The sequence below is a fragment of the Lepidothrix coronata genome, unplaced genomic scaffold (genome assembly GCF_001604755.1).
Source record: "Lepidothrix coronata isolate B3197 unplaced genomic scaffold, Lepidothrix_coronata-1.0 Scaffold82, whole genome shotgun sequence".
Classification (NCBI taxonomy): Eukaryota; Metazoa; Chordata; class Aves; order Passeriformes; family Pipridae; genus Lepidothrix; species Lepidothrix coronata.
The window spans coordinates 3713558-3738422 of record NW_016690262.1 but is presented as its reverse complement, the minus strand read 5'-3'; the positions used below and the strand labels follow the sequence as shown (position 1 = coordinate 3738422).

At 44.6% G+C, this 24865-nt stretch overlaps 1 protein-coding gene across 1 annotated transcript; it reads right to left on the bottom strand.

The window, feature by feature from the left end:
• Window positions 1-141: 141 nt before the first annotated feature.
• Window positions 142-22448, bottom strand: SETD7 (SET domain containing lysine methyltransferase 7). The gene is made up of 8 exons (XM_017820347.1): window positions 22338-22448; window positions 17397-17526; window positions 12898-13099; window positions 10652-10841; window positions 8938-9019; window positions 7725-7842; window positions 7283-7440; window positions 142-6342 (listed from the first exon to the last, which is right to left on the bottom strand). The coding sequence occupies exons 1-8, from the start codon at window positions 22375-22377 to the stop codon at window positions 6162-6164; spliced, it is 1101 nt and encodes a 366-aa protein (XP_017675836.1). The 5' UTR covers window positions 22378-22448; the 3' UTR covers window positions 142-6161.
• Between the last annotated feature and the right edge of the window lie 2417 nt (window positions 22449-24865).

Genomic DNA, 24865 nt, shown 5'->3' with positions numbered 1-24865 from the left:
ACGGCCTAGACATGTGCTAACTGTGTGAAATCCTGCTCCCCTCCATCAGCAACAACCGTGGCCACACAGCACACACAAGCCGGGGGAGAGGTCAGAGGATGCCCAAAAACGCGACACGCAAATAACAAGGAGAGACAACACTTCTTTGTTGAATATTTTAATATCTGCATTGCCTTCATAGCGCAATTAAAGCAATCTTTAAAATTCACTTATTACAAATGTTTGTCAAGTCTGTTTTTCCCCAGAAACACTTTTCTTGCTTCCTTGCACATACGCCCAAACACACTATAAAAACCTCATTCATAACATCAAAGGAAGGGCAATCATCATTCATGTAAACATCTTTCTTAGAGTTATCCATTTTTAAAAGTCATGAATAAACCTACAGATGTTCAGTAAGGCTCATAGTTCGAGTACAAATGTCATAAAACACCTATCAAGTACTGTATACAAGTTAAATACTCCGGGGTTAACCGCTAACACGTGTATAAGCTTACCCCAAAGATTATTCTTTAGCACTTAGTTCTTCAGAACAGAGACACCCAGTAATTATGGGCTAAGGAGTATTAAAATAGCAGAAGGCCCAGCAGAAACTGTTAAGTAATACACAATTTTAGTCTGGATCTTAGCTCAGAGTTAAATTCATTACAGTTACAGTAGGAAAAGTTTTCTAGGAGGGAATCTGCAGAAAGGAGGGATGGGTCGTTTGTACAATATCACGAAGGGACAAGCTGAGAGGTATGTCTTGAAGATGTGACTAGCCTTGCTATTGCAATTATTTATGGCAGCTGCTTGTAATGCTGCATAAATACTTTCCCAAATAGCAGAAACGACCATTTGTAATTCTAAGGATCATTTGTTGCATCTCCCCTTAAAAAAATAGTTATCTACTTACTGGTATTCAATTACACGTGTGTCTTACAAAAAGACATCCTTTTAAATTTGGTTTAGATCTTACTGGAACTTTTTTGTTTAAATATTCATTCTACCATGAAAATATTTCATACAAACATCATTTTACATACAAACGTTAAAACTTGTGAAGAGGGTCTTCCCGCACTCGTGATTTTATGGCTTGAGCGTTTAATTGCTTACAATTTTTGTATATATATTTCTCCTAGGGGGAAAAAATATAGTTACAGTAAAACTGGTAAGAGGAAAAGAGCAGGAGCTTCCATTGCCCGAAGACAGAAGAGCGCCACGAGGAGGGTCCATTCAACAGATAGTGACCTTAGTGTTCAAAACCTTTGATCTGGGGCAAGTAAACATGCACTCATTCTTGCACCTTTTTGTTTTATTTTATTTTATTTTTTTTATTTAAAAATCCCTTATAAGACTGCTTAGAAATTCATTGTCCAAAAAATAGAGTTCTCATGTTTCCAGTACACAAAGCAAAAGGAACAAGTTCACCCCAGGGCACGGGTGAGCGCGGAGCCCACCGACACCCGCGGGCAAAGCTGCCCCCACGCCTGCTCTCCTCGCCCCGATGCTCTCAGCACACGACAGCGCAGCGCAAAGTGAGGAAGAGGCGTCTAATGCAGCACCCCAGCATGTAAGGAGACACTTCAGTAACATTGTTTTCAAAACAATTTGGTTTTTCTTAAGTGCATGGAGGTGAATTCCTCAGGCACCCGCGGCTCCAGCGATTCTGCTGTGCCACAGGAAAACAAAGCCGCAGGCGGCCGGCTCTGTACGACACGTTACCTCATCGCAACGGCAGCATTTTCCTAGAAGACTATCAAATTGAGCGAAAGGACAAAAATCACAGAGGTCTCTGGGACAGAAGTGACACTGTACAGTCCCTGGTGCAACCCAAGCGGTGAGCACTGGTTTTGACCGAAGGATAAGGGCAGCCAGCTGGGAAGGAAACAGAAAAGTGGTAATTTCCACCATTTCTTGGTTTCTCTCGCCAGACAGGTTATGTTGGCTATTCTGCTCCTCCAGTGCCTGGCAGAGGGTGCAAAATCCCTGATGGAGCTCTTGCTTACACACCAGCAACAGGTTACAACCCCAGGAAAGAAACCCCAGCCACTGCCAACTGTGTGCAACGCTGCAAGCTCTGCATCTGGAAGGACTGCGCTGAGGAGAAGGCTGCCCAGTCACTCCCAAAACATGCAGCCCCGCATGGCTGAGCAGCTGACCTCCAAAAGGTCCCAAAACCTGCACAGGGAGTTGCCCAGGAGTGATTACAAGCATGGGCCATCCTAGTGGGCACCGTTGCAACTGTGGAAAAAGTCAGAAAGCTCTCACAGCTCTCACTCCAACCGCTGAAGAGCATCATCCACATATTTCCTTTGACTTTTTCAACAGTTAAGACTTGCAGGTCTTTATGAAGGGTAGGTTTTTATAATTACTACAAAAAATAAAACCAAAACCAAAAAAGGAAAAAAAAGCCTTTTTAGATTTGTGAAGGAAAACCAGGTATTTTAATAGATCCCCAAAAGTAAAATTATAGCTTGAAACTCAACTTGAGACACCCCCTCCACGGCTTAAGCCCTTTTCCTTCTTATCCAGAGGAGTGACCCAGCAGCAGGTAGCTCTCAGCTCTAACTTCTCATGCTCTCTTGTCTCCAAGATTAATCACTTCTCCAGAAAACTGGGCTTCTGTATTCTTGGTGACAGAACACTGTGCTGCCATGGCAGAAAGATCCACTTCAGATTTATTTTTTTTTGAAGAGACCATCAGCAGCCCCTAATACAGGTTGATACAGGCTCCTTCTCATAAGGAACTCAGGTAACAACCCTCCCATCACAGAGTAGCCATGTGCAGCACTGCAGACTAAAGGCAGACACCGGGAACTGATCCCTCCCTGGAAAGAGCAATTCCAAGTTCTCCTATCCTAATCACAACGAGTATTCTGAGAGCCAGCTGCTCACCCAGGCTCAGCTGACAGGCATCAGCTCTCCTTCCAGTTTCTGAGCCGACAGGACAGGTCCTTGGCCAGACTCTTGAGAAGTGGAGCTTCTTTATTTATTGCATATTCACCGACAGTCAGCTGCATCCCACAGACCCAAACGGATTTTTTTGCAAAATGACTTCTTCCTCTGCCCCAAATTAAAACCGTGGTTTGGTGTGGGTCTCGTGTCTACAGATATGTCATCATACTACTTGATAAATAGTTTTGCAAAGCTGGTCTTGCTATCTAGTGAGCCCCAGAAGCTGAGCTGCAATACACTGACCAAGTTAAGGCATTATTTGGAGTTCTGTAACTAACCTGTGTTTGAACCAGTGGCTGCCAATGCACACCTCTGAAGGACACACTGAGCCCTTTTGCTACCCAGTGGTAAAAACCATCCCAGCCAGCTCCACTCTAACAGACCAGAAAGAGAAAGAAAACAAGGAAGAATTAAAAGGCTTGGTCCTGAATCAAGCCAAAGCAGCTTCATAATCACAACTTTTATAGAAGGTTGGTCACCGAAGAAGGGAGCTATAGAAGGACCAACAGATTTTACAGAGCAGAGAGAAGGACAGCAGAGCTAACAGAGACAAGAGCCACAGCTGTGGCATGCTACCAGGCTACACCAGTGTGCAAAAGAATCTGCCTGACTGTCACCAAATTTTTGGAGAACACACAGGATACCTCAGTGCCTTTTTTTTTTTTCCTTGTATTTCCCTATTTTAGGATACAATCTTCAAGCCTGACACGTAAAGAGCACCTATTTTCTATTTATCTCAAAAATCAGGCAATATGAAGACCGACAAATCTATCAAAACATAAGCAACTCCACACAAAGAGGAGATAGCAGAGGAATCAGAGACTGATCAGGAATGAAGCTAAAGGAGCTCTAGAGATCAGAACATATTAAGCACAATTCTCCAGTGAGCACAGAGAGGCCAGCAGTCCAAAGCAGGTTATCAAGACTGTGGAAGGAGTTACCATCCATTCCCAGCAGGGTTCAGTCACATATCTTCCCTCTCCCCCTTCCCTGCACTTAAACTCAGCCTCAATTTTGCAAACTTCATGGTCCTGGCAGAATAATCCACTAGATGCACATGACAGCTCCCTACCAGTGTGGAATGCTCTTCTGCAGTTGGCTGATGATTTAAGTAACAACCTGTGAGCAGGCAGGGAAAGATCAAGTCATGCATATTTCTTTTTGAGGATTATTTGCTGAGACTGTGCTCCTGGTTGACTTTTGAGAACTCTCCCTCACCTGTGAGGTGCAGTTCCTGTCTCTGCACACTCAGCTCAGTCCCTGCCAGCCCCCTGCCTTGGATGGGGTGCAGAGCTGAGTCTCCAGCACGAGGAGACAGGAGGTGCCACAGCTCACATTCAGAGCACCACTGAAAGCCTCAAATCACCCTGAGCCTACCTGTCCCCTGCCCCAGCACAAGCACAGAGTAGCTTCTGTGCAAGCCTAAATGGTGAGGTGCTGGGAAAGGTTTGTGATCAGTCACAGGGAATAAACAGAGCCCCAGGTTAGAGAGGTTCTTATGAGTAATTCCCAACTTTGCTCAGCAAGTCAGGATTCTCAAGCAAGGATTCTCAAGACTGCACAAACCAGCAACCTCATCCTTCCACTTGCAGGTCCCCAACACATCCTCCCTGCCCACCTCCCCAGACAGCCAGACACCTCTGACCGTTCAAGCAACCAACCAAAATGTGTTGCAATAGAAAGGTAGGTCTGATTCCCAAATCATTTATGTTACATATATACAAACTTCTTTAAACTACAAACATTTAAAGAAAGTGTTGCAAATGCATTTGAGTTTTTCCCTAAGCTGCTAAACCCAAAAGAGAGCATCAAGAGTCCCAGAAAGGCTCCAGTATCCAGACCGAGATGATACATTATTTCTCTCTTATACAGCATTAGGCAAGACCAGTACAGTATCTGAAAAATGCACAATTTCCCTACCCCTGAAAAACCCCAGAACACAGCCCTACAGATGAATATTCACAACCCCCCACTGTTGGCTACAACAAAGCTATGGATTGACTGCTGTTTCTAAATATGAGCAGTGAGTGATGTTTTTACATTCATTGTTTGTCTTTCGAAAACAATCTTTTCATATCTTTTCTTTTTAAAAAAAAAAAAAATCTCATTTTGATACCTCATACTATATTAATTTTTCACCGTGTCTTAAGCCAGTACTACTAAAAGATGGCTACAAGGCTATATTCTTTGTCGACTGAACACACACAAAAGATACAGCTCTCCTTTACCAAGTACTACAGCCTGCCCCCAAATACATACACCTCCTTTCTCAGAATTTATGGGAGATGCAAGCACCTCATTGCCAGAACTCTTGCCTTGAGAACTGGCTGCTTTAACAGGTGAAATACACAACCCAACTCACAGACACAAATGCAAGCAACGCCTTGCCTTCCAGAACATGAACTTCTGAAAGTCCTTCAACGAGCGAATCTGTTCTCTCCTTTCAGAAAATCTTCATGCAAAGAACAGTTTCATTTGCATGTCATAATAATAAATTAAATAAAATAAGCCAGCCGTAAAGGCTAGATAAATATTATGTTTGGACATGTTGCTATACTATTTAGAGAGCCACAAAGACCAACACACAGCACTCTCACATACACACACAAGCCTTTCCACTAGTTAGAAAGGATTTTCTCCTGCAAAAGAGGATTTGTAGAAAGAACAACGTTCAGACAAGAGGAAAGGGGAGTTAAAACCCAGCCTCCTATATGCTAATAAATAAACTGCTCTATTGCAAGATTCAGATCAAAGGTTTAAAAAGGCAAAATTATGCTACTATTAGAGAATATCAAAATATTACTGTTATCATCACAAGTGGCATATATGCAAAATGCAGTTGCACAATAATGCCTAGGCAGATAGAGAGCAACACTAAGTCTGCCGACTAAAAGTGAACAATATACCCATTTTAGTTTCTGTCTAGTCTTTTGGCATCTTTGCATATGGTGCAAAAGCAGAAGCTACCAAAGAATACCACATCTCGTATAGAATATTAAATAATTTCTCCAGATAAGACTGGTGCAACGCTAGCTAATTTTAAATCTTCTATGAGTAACACAGTCAAACCTAGTTAGTATGCAAGAAACTTATCTCTTAACACAGAATGCAAATTTATGATGCAACAGTATGAACAATCCCTGGTTGTCCAGTTTTCAGTATAAAGGTAGTGCATAGATCCAAGTTTCTGTTTCAGTTTGCTGAACGGAGAAGGCGCTCCCGTTTCACTTTTGCTGGGCAGCCTGGAAAGCTTTCAGTTCCAGCTGGTACCACTCCGGTGCTTCTGGCCCGTTCTGCCCAACGGGGTTGTGATCGTATCCGTAAGCCACTGTCAGTTCTTCATCCTTCTCCACAGCCCTGATGGTACGGATACACTTGATGGGCCCAAAACGAGGATGAACAAACCTAGGGGAAAGAAGCATCTTTGCTAGGCTCAGCTGTCAATTTACAGACTCACAGTTTCAGAAGTCCCTCACAGTTCAGAGTAGCATTGCATAGTCTGATATCAGATGAGCAGACTGCGTTGAGTCAACCTTATAAAGATTTCAGAACAAGAGCAAAAATACTGATATATCAAAGGAGTTTTGTGTAGCTCTATTATCTGAAGTTTTTCAAGAGTCCTGAAAAATTGCTTGCTTGTAATAAAAAATAAAACAGTTAATCACTGCCACGTGCCTTGGGTTTGCAGAGGTAAACATCTGCATGACAGGAAAACAGTACAGATTATGAGAGACTGGAGAGCATGCTAAATGGCTCATCTTAGTACAGGTTAACCACCTAACAATGGTAACATACTTCTGTACATCTTCTCCCAGGGTCCCACAGTAAAGGAACCCAGCTTGTTTAATGCAGGAAAACTATTTTTCTACATAGATGTATCCACGGGTGTGTTTGTTTATACCTTGCTATGAGCATACGGTTACATGAAAAGCTTCCTGGTGCAGAGCAGCAAGATGCTTATTTTTTCTGAGTTTCAAAAACAACAGCACATTTGATGGTGCTGGTCAAGCATCAGTAACCAGCAAAGGACAGCGCAGTCCTAGCCAAGCTAGGATTTAGAGAACTGTGATTATGCATTTTAGAATCAAGAAGCATTTCATAAATTTCCTGACAAAACTAACACAGCTGCAAACTTCAAGATACTCCATGGTGTAAGTCTCAACAGACATCAAGCACCTGCAATGCCAGCCCATTTCCAACTCAGCCTAGGTGAGCAGAAACTCCTTCAGTGCCCGAACCTATTGCTCCCACCCCACCACTGCTCCTTATCCAGCTGCCAGAGACAATCTGTGAGCCCAGAGAGCTGGGCTGCAGCTTCTACCCCGAAACACAGCACTCTACTCACGGGTCGTAGATGCAGTTAGGAGTGAAAGAATGGTTGGCCTTATGCCCCAGCGAGGCACAGTACTTGGCAGCGTGGTTGTAGGGCTCTGGCACGTCTATGACTGTTTCATCATCCAGGGATATTGTATTTCCATTGAGGGCCCAGTCTCTGCTGTCTACCTAGTTTACAAGGCAAAAATCCAGAGTCTGTGGGGTCAACTTTGTCAGCAGTTTGAAAGCCAACATTCAAAATATATGCAACTAAGGCTTTTCATCTGTGTGTCATTTAAAAAAAAACCCACCACCTTTTTTTTAGCCATACATAAGTCAACATGCACTTTCTTTCAATTAAACTCTATCACATTAAATTTTAAAGGTGGGAAGGTGATGGGTATAAAATCCTGTGAGAAGAAAACTTCAGAAGGAGCAATGAGAATTCAGACTGACTTTTTTCTCTTCTTTACCTCCTGGTGTGTAATTCGCACTCCGTTGTAAAAGGACATCACTGTACTGGCTTCTGCTGCTACTTTTGAAAACAATCCTTCTCCAGCACTGGAAATGAGAGAGACATCCACATACACCCTACAGGAGGAAGAGGGCATGGGATTAGTGACTGGCTACAGTTTTAATTTTCAAGAAGTATTATCACAACACTACTGGGATAAAGACTAATACTTCAGTATAACAATAAAGCTAATAATAACAACAATTCGGAATCTCTAAATGGAACTCCTTCCCTTCCTCTCTTCTATACACTCTCTCTATTTTGGCAAAACTGAAATTTGGTGGGAAGTGGGTGTGACTTTGAAAATTACTTTTTGCAAGTGTCAATCTACTGTTACTCCTCAGTGATGGCTTCAACTCAGGAACGCCCTCAATAACACACCACAAATCCCAGAGGTCCCCACCAAGCTGAGGTTGCTGGAATGTACATGCACAGATGAGCAAGAGTTCTGAAGGTAAAGTGCTACATATTCAAAGACTCAATGCAAATCAATGCCAGCATTTTACTAACCACTTATTTAGACACTTCAGAGTATCAGGAAAGGACTACAGTTGAGGTATATACAGAGCAAGGCCTCCTAAAGGTCTAGGTAAAAGTGTAATTGTGGAATAGCCACAGAAGAGATATTCCTGAATATCTATCACGAGGCAATTCCTGAGCAATGTTTTTTGACATTACAGGGTTGTCACAAACAGTATTTCACTTTCCTCCAGGTTGATGATTTACTCTTGCTGCTTTCCCACATCTGTAGGGAGGGGAGAAAATTTTGTACAACACATGCCACCCAGCAAGAGACCCTGAATGCAGCACCCTGTAAGCTAGTTACACATCTAGAAAACAGGGAACAGCATTTTTTTTTTGTCAGAACATTTTGTATATGTGGGCTATAGTGGAGTCCAGGGCTTGACTGAACATGCTTTTGAAATGCTAAGAAATTACCCTAGTTTAATCTCTTAAAATGTATCATTGTGTTTCATCCACCAGAGTGCAATTTTATTGTGTGAATTGGAAAGAAAGTCAATCAAGTCAAACACTGACTGATGTACAGTAACAGCTTCCATTTCACAAAACCCTTACAAACCTTTTTAAAAATTTTAGATGAGAAAGGTTTGCAAAATTAGGCTCTAAATATATAACAGCAAAGAAACATTGGGAGAAGGAAAAAAGCCTACCTCTCTGATTCGTACGGATCAGGAAGAAGGGCATTTGTAGAAATGCAGGATGAAGTAGATTTGTCAAAACTGTATACTGGGCCTAAAAAAAACCAGACATCGACAAAGGAAATAAACTAATTGGCAGCACTGAAAGCATGCAACCCTTAACTGAATCAAGACATTCAAAAATTAAATTTTAACGTCTGACAAAAATGTTATGCTTCCAAAAAAAGGTACTAAACAGAACTGTACCTGTAAAAAGCCTTCAGCAAGATTCTTCCCCTCAACATACTAGAGTGGCAGTATTAACACAAAAAGGTAATAACGTATTTTCTTCAAACTATCAACTTGTAATAGAGGACTGGACAATCTTTCAAAACTAACACTCCCAGAGTCTCAAAATATCATTTAAAAGCAAAGCAAAATTTAGAAGGATACATTCAATAAAACATTAATTATAAAATATCTTGGACTACTTAAAATATGAAGTATTTTCTAGTCCAAATCCTGAAGATACTTCAGACAGAAGATAATGTTCAGTAGTCAGAGAACACACATGCTACAGTCATTTGTTTCTTGCCAATAATAAGCAATTCAGTGGTACACCTCTAATTAGATTCTCACATCCCTCTCTCAACTGCCGGGGAACTATCTGGGAGACCGGTTAAGATGAAGGCAGAAATAAGATAGGGAGAAAAACCCTGCAAAACAGAGTATTACAAAGTTTGATGAAAGGCCATTGCCCCTGGTGTCCAGGATCTGTTATGGCTTAAGGCAGCTTCCTCCAGAGTATAATTTAATCCTATTTACAAAGCACAGCTGCACTCTCTTAGAAGGTAAGTTTTAAGTTAAATTTTGACTCGCTATCATAACTGAGAGATTTAAACTCACGTGCATTTGCTTGTCAATGAGTTTTATGTGTCTGTTTCATATCAAGTGAGACAACCTCTGCTGGCAAAATAATTAAATGCATTATCATGGTCCCTGCTTGTTACTGATGGTCCTGTCTGCAGCTTAACCCACACACCTCCGAAACATCACACACACCTCAGAGCAACAAAACCACTCCAGAACTGTAGGTCCAAGCCACCACTGCTCTAGAGAAGGAGCACTGGCTACACAGGTCACAGACACCACCCTGCCCCCATGCACTTCACAGCCACTCTCTATGAGCAGGACTAGACAGACTGAAGTGCTGGTGACTCAGACTGTTACACAATGACTGAATCTGGTTCACTAATTGCAATCCCTGTGTCCTTCCAGCCCAGTGACACAGGTGCCAGAACATTCACAGTGCTAACACCAACTTGCACAGAGCCAGCTGTCAGGGCTACAACCAAACCATGGCCTCCCTCTCCATTTGTAGTTATTTTACTAACAAAAAGCCTGTAACTGTGCCAGCAGTAACGTGGTGAAGCAGGTTTTCCTGCTGGCACAGAGGAGGATGGTGTGTGTGACAAACAGGACTGTGCCCACGAGCACACGACTGAGAGAAAGGCTATGAAACACAGTTTGGCAGGACCATGCAGGGGTCACTTCCTGCCTGTACCAAGAGCAAAGGAATCCCTCCACCTGCCTCTCCACCCAACTTTATAACTTAGAGAAGGGGACTCTCACTAACAGACTTACTAGCTCATCACAGCCAGAATCTCTAGGGGGGAGCGTTATAGGAACCAAGCTGTCTGTAGCAAAGAGTTGGTAGAATACAAGTTTCTGTGTTAGCTGAACTTACTGCCTGGTACAACTTCAAATTGAGGTTTCCCATCCTCGACAGCTGTCAGAGTTGCCAGTTTTGCTTCTATCATTTCTCCATCTATGAACCTTCCAGAATATGCAGTCTTTCCATCTGGATACACATAGGCTATTTTTTCTCCAGTCATCTCCCCTTCTTCATTCACTTCTCCCACAAGGCTGCCTCCATCCTGAAAGCACAGGCAAGAAAGAAAAGGCAAGGCATTCAGTTACACTATACTGTCTTCATTAAATGAAAAGGATTTTCCCCAACTTTTTTAAAAAGCAGTCTAGTTCAGATATGAAATTGTGCAAATGAGAGAGAAAGCAGTCCCAAGAAGAAGCCGGATAAAGTCATTTCACTTAGTATAAAACTGATAATAGAAGTGAACGGGGTTTTCTCTGTTGTTTGGAATAGGCAAAACCCAAGGTCTTTCCTTCCATGTGACACAAATACAGAGTTCCAACTGGCAAAATTTTTATGTGAAGAGTCTGCAAACCAAGGCCCAAAGCCACACGGATGTCCAAGTTTGGTTAGTAGGATACTGTGCTGGAGGAAAGAAAACAATTAAACGCTGCCTTGCTCGCTGCTAATTCATGGTGCCTTAAAAGACCTGAGCCTATTAAGGAAAAAAAAAAGTTTTGCTGGATGACAGGAGAGTGTCTCTGTCTCAGTATCCCCCCCACAATGTCAAGTGGTGCTCAGTAAGAACAACTGTTTGCTGAAAGCCATCAGCAGCAACACTTTTCCTCTCTCAGGTTTACACATTTTAGCCCCGGGCTTTGCCATCTGTGATTTGCCTGCAACTCGGGCTATGTCTATTTACAGAACTGCAGAATGAGATGCATGAATTAGCACAGGTCTAACCACTTCAGGTGTTTATTTCAAAAGGGACAGAGAAGCCTCTCCAAATACACCCTGGAGCAAAACCAGCAGGTGTGATGTGGCAACAGACTGATTTAGATCAAGACCACTGCGCACAGACTCTATTTCAAAGTGACACCATTTTGTTCAACTGCAAGGATGAAAAGAGTTTCAAGCAAGCTGTAGTGGGGAACAGAGAATCTGAAGTCTTGGAAAAATTTGTGCACATAGCATCATGCACAGAATCATGAAGAAAGAATTTCTTCCATGGCAAAGGCGTTTTTTTGGAACACTTTGCATCCTTAAGTCTGGCAAGATGATAATGATAAACAACCTCTAATTACCCACATTTCCAGAAAGTACAGCAACACTTTGACAGCTGGAAGATGAAGCAGGAGATACACGAACTGAAGGGTCAGCTGTTTGTATTTTATATACTAGGACTGAAAATCTTTTGGCAGTGTTCACCAAGCATTTGTTGATCCTAGCACATGCTTAATGGCAACAGTGAAAACCAGTAAATAAAATGAACAGCCAGTGGTAAGCATTTAGAAATGAATCTGCAACTAAAGTTTGTGCCATATGTGGCACAGAAATACACTAGGTTTTGACCAGCAGCTTAATTACATGCAGAGGTTTCCCCCTTCTCGGCACAAGGTAAAGACTGAAAGGTTCAAGTCTGGAGTGCTGTGTAGGGCTGAATAGGAACTAAAATTAAAAAAAACCTAAAAACTAGTACAACCATTATTGCCTTAACTAGGATGGCTATAGAAGAACAACAAAAATTTTTGCGAAAGTTTTTTATGAAAATTCAGAAAGATAAAATTTTGGCTTGCTTAATTAACAAAGCACTTGTCCACACTCTACTCAAGAGGCACTGTTCTCACACCCCTCATATTTGATTTGTTGGGCAAAACCAGATGTCACAGCATACCCTGCAGAAATGGAGACAAGGTCTAACTAAATAAGAGCAATAATTTGCATGGTTTCCTTGCTCCTCACCTGCAGCCACCACTACAAGGTGGCGAAACTATTGGTCCAGCCTTCTCAAAGAGATAATGCATAAACTGTTATACATATTATTTTTACATTACATACAAATTATATATAAATGCACTTCCAAGGGGCTGGGTTCCCTGGAAGATGAAGACAGTGGAGGCATCTTGCAGCCTTGCTGAATCTCGCCTACTGGGCAAGCATTCAACACCGAAAAGCTTTTTAACTGCATGTTGGGTTTTCCAAAAATCAGAATGCACAGATCTTTTACCCAGATTTCTGTGTGTTGACTTTTGGATAACTGAGTCATGGTGGGTATTTGTTTCAGCTGGGGAGAAAAGAAAGGTACATATTGTGCAATAAAGAGAGCAGGTGGCCAGGCTTACCGGGTAATAAATCCAACAGACTCCATGTCGGATGTTGTCCTTATACTGCCCTTTGAATATCAGCCGCCCGTCGCTGTCATACTCCTGGGCTGGTCCATTCAGCTCTCCATCCACATATGTGCCATGAAGGACCACTCCATCCTCATAAGTGTAGATTCCCTGGCCTTGCAGGGCGTCATCAACGTAGTACCCTTCCAGGGTGCTGGTAAAGGGAGAAAGAAAACAGCAGTGGAAAACTATTCACCTCTCTTTCAGGTGAACCCAAAGCCTCAACACACTGGAAAGCCAAGAGGAAAACCAGAAACTTGTTTCTGTGGAGCTCCAAAGGCAGAAAACAACTTACAGTGTCCTTTCATCACAGTGCAGGGGCACAGCATCACTCATCTAAATCACAGTGCTCAGCATTCTTTTGCAGGCTGGAATAGCAACTTACAGCAGTGAATGGACACTCCCGGTCAAAGGAGAAATTATTGCTCAAGCAGGCTACTCTCACAGCAGGACCTTCTACTTGCCATGTGTGGAACTTTACCAACGTCTCTCTGGCGAGGTGAAACTGAGCTGCCAGACAGATGAACCACGGCAGAGCACGAACTGCAACCCGCTACACTTCGGTACCAGCTCCCCAGCAATACACTTAGCAGCCATTTGTACAGGAGTTTGCTAAAAGCACTGTCATTTCTCATGTATTTCTATTAAAATGGAACACAGCCTGTCAAACAGAACTAGTGTTGCACTTGAGTTTGAACAAAGAAACGTTTCACAATTTGGTTTTGTCTTGCAAACCCTTTAGACAGGGCACAGTAACACCTCGCAGTCTGCATCACAAAGAATAAAGGCATAACCATAAAAGGGGGTCTACTCAGTTACTTCTTTCTCATGTTAGAACTAGGATAAGGGAATACAAACTGTTCAGCTTTTCCTCCACCACACTCAGCTAACAGTCAGCTGCAGTACACATAGTTTCACTGCTTAGTTTTTTTTCAGATGAAGGCATCTAAGGTATAAGCCCAAACACGTGTCTGTGAGCACACGACTCTACATGTTTTACATGATTTTACAAAACAGATTTTCAAGAGTTGTGGAAGGAATGGTTTTTTTCCAGAATTCACTTTCTCGTTTCTAAAGCCTCATGCTCTGTTTTTACATAACTTTGGCAAGCTGGTTGAGGTTTCCATGGGAAAATATATTACAGTAAAAGCCTCAATGCAAACCAGATGCAAAACAGGAAGGGGCAGGAAAACTATTTTATTTTTCAGTCAGATGAATTTCTTGACCCACGTTGCTCCAGAGCTGCACCACAGCACAGGGAAGGAGCAGGGTAGATGAGGGAAACACCAGGAATCAGTGCTTTTACTTGACTATAAATGATGCCACTTTCCCCTTTAGTTTATCACAGATTACTAGATTTGAATTTCGTTGTAGCTGACAACACACACAGAGTCCACATGCAGAAATACCCTTTAAAAGAAGCAGCCACCCCTAGTTTAAGTAATGAAAAACACAAAAAACCTCCTTCTTGTTACCCTTAGTTATATTAGCTGAAGTTAACAAGTTGCTAAATTACAACAGTGCTTCAGTATTGGAGAAATATCTTTCACTGCAACTCAAATTTCTATGTTCTCTCTTTGTATTAAGCTGCAAATAGTGTCCAAAAGATCCACCTCATCTAAGGAAATCAAAAGAAAGATACCTGAAGAAAAAAGTCCATGTCCTTCAAACTCAGGTTCTCTAAAATATTTATACTTTTCACAGTTTCTGAGTTATTTCCACCCTGCTCCACATTCTGTCTTAAGCTCTCAAAGTGTGGTGTCTGCGGCCAGACATGATAATTGCAGCTAAGACCTGACCAGCACAAAGAGGAATAAATAGTTTCTGTGTCTTCCATAAAAAAAATCCTGTTAAACTCTGAGCTAGCCTATATTTCTCTGATTTGTTTCTCATATGATCATATTTCTGATAACATAAAGTTTTACTAAAGTCAAGATCTGCCAGGTGTGCTGTCTCCCCGTTATCCATTATGCCTAGAAGGGACTGAAGATACTCATTACCTAAAAAGCAAACCCGTGGTAAGAGCTCAGGGTGAGGAGGGGAGGAAATACTGCAATGTCCTTCCCTGCTCCAGGTATTACGTTAACATCCATATAAACTGATCTATTCATCTCTCACTCCCTCCATATGGGAACATCAGAAACTTTTTCCCAAAAAGAATAGTTTTGTGCTGTGTTCTGGGAGGTAGTTTACAGGAGTTTCCAGTTGCGGGAGAAGGGCAGCTGCAGCTCTGTGCCAAGCATGGCTCTCAGGCTCGCCCTTATTGCACCAAGTGCTCTGCAAAGTACACTCCAGAAGTGCTGGCACCAAGGAAAGCTCAAGTACACAATGCAGAACAGGGAGTATGCCAGAGGTGAAACTTCTCTCTCTGAAAGAATATGTTGGGGTTTGTTGCATTTTTTTGAAGGGGGAGAAAAAACCCGGCTGATATTTCATTCCAGGTTTTCATTCCTTTAAATAATCAACAGGAAGGGGGCAGCTATTCCAGTAAAGGGGAAAGTTTTCCTTGACCAAACAAGGCAGCCAGGCAGCCAGTCTTATTCCCCAACACTCAAAAAATGAGAGTGCTTACACTGCAGCCTGTCCAATATCTGACAGGACTCAGCTACTCCCCAACTGCAGCTGTCAGCCTTTACCAGCAGCCTGCCAGGGAAACAGACCCAGGAGTGCTGAAACCAGCTAACTTACTGCAAAGGGAGAGGTGTTTGGAGAAATTCTGGAGATTAATTTCTCTTCTTCATGAGCACTCAGCCTTGCCCGTGGCACAGTTAATGGAAACAGCATGTCCTGTTTTATGCCAGGTCATTCTTCCTGCAACACATCGCGATTCCTGAACCATCCATTTCAGAGAGCAACTCAATCTTGCTAGCTGGGCATAGCTAGGTAAATTACATCTTCAGTAATTAGGCACTGCTCAGTTAAGGCTGCTTTAGCTAAATTAAAATATGTGATGTCTTATAAAAATACCCCATCTTCCAAAAACACATTACAGACTATTTTTGCATATTTTCATTCTGCTACTTCCTGAAGTCATCAGTAGCCAACTGTTCCATTTTTTTAAGGGTTATGAAAATTATACAACCAAAAAAAAAAAGAGAGAGAAGAGCTGGCAACACTGAAGCCGTAGAGAAAAGGTTCAGCAGCAACCTGACTTTTCCCACAGAGCACTGCCTGTACCCTGGATTACATGGAGGAGTAGCCCTACAAACAAAATAGCAGGTCAGTTCCTCTGACTGTACAATCAGCAACTGCTCTGCTGAGATCATCCACAAGCACAGAAGCATTATGCACATGTGTCCATAGAGACACTGTCTGCCAATTTAAAAAAAAAAAAAAGCTATTTTGGAAAAGTCAGCTGCTGGGTAGTCCTGGTTTTCAGTTACTCAGAGCAGATTTAATAAGCCCATGACCAACAACAGAGGGGATTTTTCTTCATCCAGGCTTGGAGGCCCGATCGGTTTCTGCATAACTGAATGAATATATTATCTTTCTCATGAAAAAAACCCCCACAATCTCCAGTATGAAACAACTGCAAAGGCCAATACAGACAAGGAGCTGACTCACTGAGACAGCACAATACCTCCACTCCTGCTCAGAACTTTGCTGAGCAGGCGGAGAGTAGACCCAGCACGACTGTCAGTTTAACAGCTGCTATTCATAGTGCCACCGACAGCTGCAAAACCATGAAGAATCGTGTCATTTTATACATCTGCTGCTCCTTTGGAGGAAGTTCTGGGCAACTGCAGAGAGGAATGCTGCAGTGGGGGGGAAGACTTACAAGGTGTTCGTAAAGAAAATCTAGGAAGAAAACACATGCATCGGCACAGACTGGCCCGATTTCACTGTCAAATTCCCAGCGAAAAGAAGGGAAATTACAGGGGCTTTTCTGAAAGTAAATCAGGCCACAAGCAACTAGCAGAGGATTAACTAGAGTTGGTAACAAACCTGTCTTTAACTCAGTCCTCGAACCACTAAACAATTTCCAAGACCAAACAGAGGATAAGCCTCTCTGTCAAGGTCCTACATCTGTGCATGAAGGCTGGCATAGGGAGCTCCCAGTCCACTGCACTCTCTGTACAGCACTATAAGACAAAGAATTCCACCTGCAGTTATGGACTTGAACTTTGATGTCCAAGCCATTGTCAGCATGGTTTCTAATAGTTCTGACCACCTCCCAGTTCTTAGGGTTTCTAATTAGTTTATAATTTACAGTACTAAAAGAGCTCACACCACTGTATTCTCCCACCAGGAAACAACTACAAGCACCACATTAGACACAAAGCCCCCAAGCCTACAGAGGAATGGCTACAGCAGCAACAAACTTTCCAGCTATAGTTTTTAATGAGAAACCTTATCTAGAAAGTCAGCAGCATACAATGAACGTAAATTAGTTTGTATCATTACAAGCAGAAGGAAGAATATAGAAGAAAAGCTGAAGAGGTAGAGTCTACCTTCCATCAAAAAAGAAGAATTTGCCACGGCCATTCTTTTCTCCATGCACAAAGTTTCCTTCAAATCTGTCTGTTGATGAGTAGGTTACTGTACAAAATCCATGTGGCAGCCCATCATCATCTAGATGCCCTGAAATAAAATCCAGACAAAGAACAACAGAACACATTAATTATTATATAAATTTTCAAACCTGTTCAGATTCTGTAGATGCTTGAAATGCAGTAGCTCCCTAGTACAAAACAGTAATTCAAATCATTGCTGTTAGAATAGTGACCAGAGACTCAGTGCAAGTGAAGTTTGCACTTGTGTAACACATCATTTAAAAAAGGGTCAGGATAAAAGAAAGGGGATGAGAGACAGAAGAGAATAATAAGCAAAAATTGTTTCTAAAAGAATCAAGTTTTATATTATTCTAACTTATATTAATATACATCTTCAAAAATATAATAATTCTTTGTCTAAAACATGTGTTTCTTGGTGAGAACAGAATAAATTTACACTTCAGTACACACAGTAACAAAAGGTTCGATTTTTTTCTTTTGATAAATACATGCCTTACAATAATGTGGGTGTGCCACCTTGCACCTATATCCACAAGAATTTAAAGAAATAAAAGTATGTAATATCTATAATGCTTGCAGTATGTCAGTCAACTTGGTACTTAATATTTTAAATGCTGTTCTCCAATGCCTTCCTGATGTGTTCACTTTACATCCTGTTCCCTTTCCCAGCCATATCAGTTTTCCCCATTACAGCTGTTGCAAAGGGGCAACATACGTGGATCCTCACCAGCACAACCTAATTTAAAGCATAATAAGGCTCCTGTTGCACCTCTGAGTGGCCCTACAAAGCCCAGAGAAAAGGGCAGAAGAGTGCTTTAAAGGATGGTTATTGCCTGGTTTACCTGTGTGAAGCTGGAGTCCTGAGCACTGCTGTGGCTGCAGAGCTCGGCAGGGCTGCTCACCTGGGAGGGTGTAACAAACTCCCACCGTGACATTTCAGCAGGCATAAATTCTGCATGAAAACTGTCAAGTAAATAAAAGCTAGCCTATATTTATGTTCTTCCATGCTTCTAAATAAAAAATGACCTCAGATTCCCCAAGTCTCCTGGTGATGCATACATACCTTATGAGAGACAGCACGTCTCCACTTCTACAGGCTTTGGGTCAAGCTCTCCCCTGACCAAATTTGCCCTAAACTGAAAAGGTTCAACACACACATGGAAAGGCAGAAACAAACTTCAGTGTGAGTTGAAGCAATTACAGCCCAGGTTGATGCAGGCAACCAGACAGAGGCACTTCAGTACTACCAGATCTCCAGCCCTATGCCCAGAGAGGGAACAGGACTGTGCAGGACAGCAGTGGGAAAAGCCAGCCACCTATGTGGCTTCAGAGGTCCATCTATGCAAGCCCTGAAGGTTCTGCAGGGACAAGGGTACCCAGAGAGCACACACATGCCCATGTGTTCCTCTCACATCACCATAAGCTACTGCTTCCTTGGGATGCTCCACGGCCCCTCAGGGACATCACAGCCAGGGCACGGTGAACGTCTGGTTCAGAAGTCCTCTCCTATGAGGCACATGGCCTGCCCAAGCCTTGCAATTACCAGAAGGATTGACAGCAAAATGTCACATGCACATCCTTTGTCAGGATTTATTTCCAAACTTTGGTCTATTTCAAAGTAAAATTACCTTAAAAAAAAAAAAAAAAGAGAGAGAGAGATACAGGAAGGGGAAAAAAGAAGTGAATGTTCCTCAAAGTGACCAAGTTAGGCTGTGCATCTTCATTACCCATCTCCTGCACATGATACATCGAGTATGGAAATGCATCTAGAAGGGTGTACAGGAGAAAATATCAGTGAGATATCTGAACTCATCCAAGAGCCAGGATTCCCTCCTTCACCCTTCCCATGCATGCTCCACAAAGTTTCTCTCACACCTGCACATCACTGAGCTCTCAATTTAAGTCTTCAGTCCCAATTAGATCGAAAACAATTAAAAGTTTAAGAAGTTAATAAAACCAATCAGGCACTGCTTACAGACCGAAGTGAGAGAAATAATAGAGTAAAAAGAGAGAGCAAAAGGCAGAAGGAAAAAAGCTCCATCACTGAAGGCTTTTAATAACTTTGAAGAGGAACCCTTTAAACAGAGGCTGCTCTTTCCAAACAAAAAAAAGAGCTTTTTTAACTCTCATTCAGTCAGGATACTCCTTTCTGTAGCAGTGAAAAGTTTTAGCAGTTATGTCAATTTAACTAAAAGGTCAGTGAAATTTCTATGGGGACACCTCTTTTAGAACCAAAAAACCTATATCAACATCCATAGTTTTAATTAAAAGCCTCAATTTTATCAAAATGGGAAGGGCACACTGGTGTAAGTTAACAAACCCTAAACAACACAGCACCAGTTTCCCCCTCACTATAGGGGCAAAACTTTTATAAAACACTTGGATTTAAAAAATATACTGACAATACAGGTGCATTATACTATTAAAAAACCCATACAAAACAACAACAACAAAAAAAAACCCCTTGCGACTTTGTTCACTGTGACTATTCAGTTTTGTCAAGATTTTGCTGGAATGCAAAGCCCAGCACAAAAGCTGCCATGCTTACACACAGAGCGCATGTCAGGACTTTAGCACAGCAGGACAGAGACTATATCACAGACTTAAATGGTCAGCTTTGATCCCATGGCCTCTATACAGGGTCTTAATCTCAGCCACAATACAAAGAATCCAGTTATTCTAATATGCCAGAGATTTCCCCTTATTAAAAAAAATAAAAATCACCACCCCCCTCTACTTCAACAAAACAAGAAACACACAGTCTCTCTTAGTCAATAGGGGGGGAGAAAAAGAAATTTCAAGTTTCATAACATAGATGCAACTTTTCCTGTATGGCTGAGGCCTTAGGCCTTCTGTTTCAGATTAAGTCAATGGAAAAAGTCCTCATTATTTCAGCGGTAGCAGTGTGCTCCACTTCCCTTTCTCATCACTCTCCTCCATTTGGAAAAGCAAACCTAAAAGGTGTAAACGTATTTTTAAATTATTGCAATATCTCACTTTTGTTACTTCCTTAAGGGTCTCTCAAGATTTCCTCTTAAGCTCAGCCTTTTCAAGAAAAGGAATTACACTAATAGGGGTTAGTTCACAATGGGGTCACTTACCGGAACCACTGATGTACACAAATCAAAGATAAAAGCCCTTTATTGTCGGTATTACTTAACAGATGACATACAATGTGCATCATCAATAAAAGATTCTGGCCACAAAGGTGCCAGATGGATTTTTTTTGGATAACAACAGAAAACCAACCTCCCCCTGCTCCCCCCCCCAAAAAAAAGTGCTGATTTCTTTCATATTTCTAACTTCCTTTTGGTAAATGCAAAACCACCCAGTCATCCTAACCCCCAGAGCACCCTGCTCCTGTCAGATACCTATATACAGATATTCAAATAGAGATATTCATATACACTGCTGAATAAAACATGCTTAGAAAATTCGCTTCCTTAGCTGAATGCTAAGCAAATCCAGGATACGGCAAATGTGTATTTATCTGTGACATAGGGATCAAAACTATGACTCTTTGCCCCAGACACAATTGCCATCGGATGATTTGAGGAGTGGGGAGGGAAAGGAGGGGAAAACCACGTCTCTTAGGGCACAGGGCACACCCCACTCATACCTCACACCCATGTTTTACACAGCAAAGCTTCCCTTCGGCTCCGATACCACATACCTAGAGACAACAAGCCCAGATCCGAGCAGCAGCTGCTCAGCTCGCATCTGTCGTCAGACTAAGCCACCGTGCAAAATGCCTTCGCTGGAGCAACATGCTCTGAGGCCTAATCCTCCTGCCACAGGGATACGAGCAGCCCATGGCGGAACAATGAGCATTACACCAGCATCTTATCGCAGGCAGCTCCTTGCTCCGTGTGCGCTTAATCCCAGCATCTGAAAAACCCAGGACCGCTCCTCCCGGCAGGGCCGCGGTCCCCGCGAGGAACCTTTTGGGGAGCAGGCGCCTTCACGCAGAGATGCCGCGCTTTGTTCCAGAACCGTGCCCGGCTCCCGGGTGCCTCACGGGATGACACACTGCGCTGGGGAGCCGCATTCCTGCGTGACAAGGAGGTTTCCAGCACTAATTCACTCCCGGAGAGTAATTCACTCCTCTGGTCTAAAACTCTCAAGGGTTAGTCCTCCACTCACAAGAGGCGTGTATATGCAGGTGTATACACAGGTGTGTACACACACACACACAGTGCGTGTATATTGGCTAGGAGGTGGCCTGCCCTGCTCCTTTACGGATGGCTCCCGCCCCGCTGCCCAGGGATGTGGCCACGGCTATTTCTTACAGCCGCCTTTCCTTTTCCCTTCTCCCTTCTCCATCTGCAGGTGCGCAACTGCAGCGCCTTGCTCCCTGCACTCTCCCCAAGGACGGGCATCCCCCGGCCCCTCCGCCACCGGTGGGGGAAAAGCGCCGGGCACCGCACGGGGCGGGGAGCGCGGGCTGCAGGAGTGCGAGCGGGGGCACGGCAGCGGCAAAAAAATCCCCGACTGTTTATTTGTGACACTGGTTATTTTTGACACTGAGAGCTGAGCAGCCGCCACCGCCGTGCCCGGGATGCGGAGCCTCCCGCCGCGCCCGGGGCGCTCAGCGGCGGACGGACGGCCCCCAGCGCGCCCGCCCGGAACCGTGGCCTCGGCTCCCCCTGGCCCAGACCCCGCCACGTGCGCGGCGGCGGCGGCGGCCCCGGCCCGCCCGTTGCATAAGCCCCGCTGATGTCATGCGCTGCCGCCGGCCCCGGCCGCCCCGCTCCGGCCGCCGCCGCCGCCACCCCGCGCTCCTCCCCAGACTCCTCCAGCAGCGCGGGAGGCCGCCGGTGCCCTGCGGCGCTGGCCGTGCCCGGCGGGGCGCGCTCCCCACGGCCGCGGGACACGCACCTTCCACGACCTCCTCCAGCGTCTCCTCGTCGCTGTCCATGGCGGCGGCGGCGGCGGCGGCAGCGGCGGGCGCGAGCGAGGCGCAGCCACTCTGACACGCGCGGCCGCGCGCGCTACGCCCCGCCCACCCCTGCCCGGGGGAGGGGCCGCGGCCGCGCCCTGACCACGCCCCCGCGCCCGTGGCCACGCCCCCCGTCCCCGAGCGGGGCGGCGGGGACGATGCGGGGACGTGTCCCCTGGCGAGACCCTGTCGCACGGCACCGAGCGGCACGGAGGGATGGAGAACACCAGCCCAGCCCCCTCGGCCCGCTGACCACGGTTGGCATCGCTGCAGTGCACGGCCTTGTGAGCCCTTGGCAGTGCCGTGACACCCCTTCTCCCGCCTCACGCCAAGGAGCACTGACCTGCTGCTCTTATAACAGAGTCCTACAAGCATAGAATCACAGAATATGCTGAGCTGGGAGGGGTCCACAAGGATCATCGACTCCAACTCCCGGCCCTGCACAGGACCTTCCCGAAACTCACACCATGTGCCTGAGAGCATCATCCAAATGCTTCTTGAGCTCTGTCAGGCTTGGAGCTGTGACCACTTCCCCAGGGAGCCTGTTCCAGTGCCCAACCACCCTCTGGGGGAAGAGCCCTTTCCCGATATCCAACCTAAATCTCTCCCGACTCAGCTTCATGCTATTCCCTCGGGTCCTATCCCTGCTCACCCCAGAGCAGAGATCAGTGCCTGCCTCTCCTCTCCCCCTCCCAAGGAAGTTGTAACTGCAGTGAGGTCTCCCCTCAGTTTCCTCTTCTCCAGGCTGAACAGACCAAGTGCCCTCAGCTGCTCCTCACACGGCTCCCCCTCATGCCCTTCATCATCTTTGTTGCCCTCCTTTGGATACTCTCTAATAGCTTAATATCTTTCTTATATTGTGGTGCCCAAAACTGCCACAATATTCAAGGTGAGGTGGCCCCAGTGCAGAGCAGAGCGGGACAATCCCCTCCCTCGACCGGCTGGCTGTGTTTTGCCTGATGCCCCCCAGGACACGGTTGGCCCTCCTGGCTGCCAGGGCACTGCTGACTCACATTCAACTTGCCACTGACCAGGACCCCCAGGTCCCTTTCTGCAGCGCTGGTCTCCAGCCTCTACACACAGTCAGGGTTGCCCCATCCTGGGTGCAGAATTTCGGTGCTTGCCCTTGTTAAACTTCATATGGTTGGTGATTGCCCAGCCCTCTAATAGGTCAAGGTCTCTCTGCAGGGCCTCTCTGCTTTCGAGGGAGTTGACAGCTCCTCCCAATTTAGTATCATCAGCAAAGTCACTTAGTATTCCTTTGAGTCCTGCATCCAGGTTCTTAATGAATATGTTGAAGAAAACTGGCCTAAGATGGAGCCCTGTGGAACCCCACTGGTGACCAGACTCCATCCTGAGGTTACCCCATTCCCTATAACTCTCTGTGCTCGACCTGTGAGCCAGTTGCTCACCCTTTGCATAACATGGTTATCCAGCTGTGTGCTGGACATTTTGTCCAGAAGGATACTGTGCGAGACAGTATCAAAAGCTTTGCTGAAGTCCAGAAAGATTATATCTACTGGCTTTCCTAGATCAGCTAGGTGGGTTACCCTGTCATAGAAGGAAATCAGGTTGAACAAGCAGGGCTTCCCCCTCATGACACTGAGGGGTTTAATTCACCAAATGCACAGGATCACACTCCTGGATCTCAGTGTTGCAGGGAGGGTGACAGCCCTAAGCAGAGGGCGCAATCTGGGAGTTCTTACCCAGGGGCTGTGAGGACAGTGCTCTGTCACCATGTGCAGTGTACTGCAGGGACCTCAGCCTCTACCAGAGCTCAGGGATCACCTTAAAGGAAAGTCAGAGTGTTTCTAGGTCTTCCAGCCGGCTGTCTTGGGAGCACAGGAGGTGTCTCCATCCTACTGGAGGTGACCCAGACAGTCGGGGCTCTATAAGGTGAGACTGATGGAATAAGGCTTCTTCAGCCCAGAGAAGAGGCAGCTTCAGGGGGACGCAGCACTGCTATGAAAACAGGCTCTTCACAGCGGTGGGAGGACAAGAGACAACAGGCATGACTGAAAACTTTACGTAAGACATGACATAAGAAGAAATTTGCTCCCTGTGAGGACAGCCAAGCAGTGTAGCAGACTGTCCGGAAAGGTTCTGCAGTCTCCATCCTTGGGGGCATTTAAGGACAGATCCAATAAAGCGCCAAGCAGCCTGATCTGACCTCAGACCTGCCCCTGCTGTGAGCAGCAGGCTGTAGTAGGAATGCCCCGGGGTCCCTTCCCACCTGAAGGTTTCAGTAAGTTTATGCCAAATCAGCCACATGCTGCCAGGCAGTGCTGCTGAAGCCAGGGACAGCATCCCACCAGGAAAACAGGACAGCTACAGCTTAGCAAAGCAAAATAATTAGATATGTCTGCAGAAAGAGAGTTTAGAAATCTTTAAATGGGAGAATAATGAGGTTAGTATTTGACCTAATTGACATGAGAACTTATAAAATATTAATCTCAAGAGCTTTGGG

Excerpts from the sequence above, each read along its gene's own strand:
- SETD7 (XM_017820347.1), bottom strand. The coding sequence starts at position 22,377 with ATGGACAGCGACGAGGAGACGCTGGAGGAGGTCGTGGAAG. Across the intron at positions 17,527-22,337 it reads GCTGGAGGAGGTCGTGGAAG|GGCATCTAGATGATGATGGG; the intron begins GTGCGTGTCCCG and ends ATTTTATTTCAG. Across the intron at positions 13,100-17,396 it reads TTCTTCTTTTTTGATGGAAG|CACCCTGGAAGGGTACTACG; the intron begins GTAGACTCTACC and ends TCCCTTTACCAG.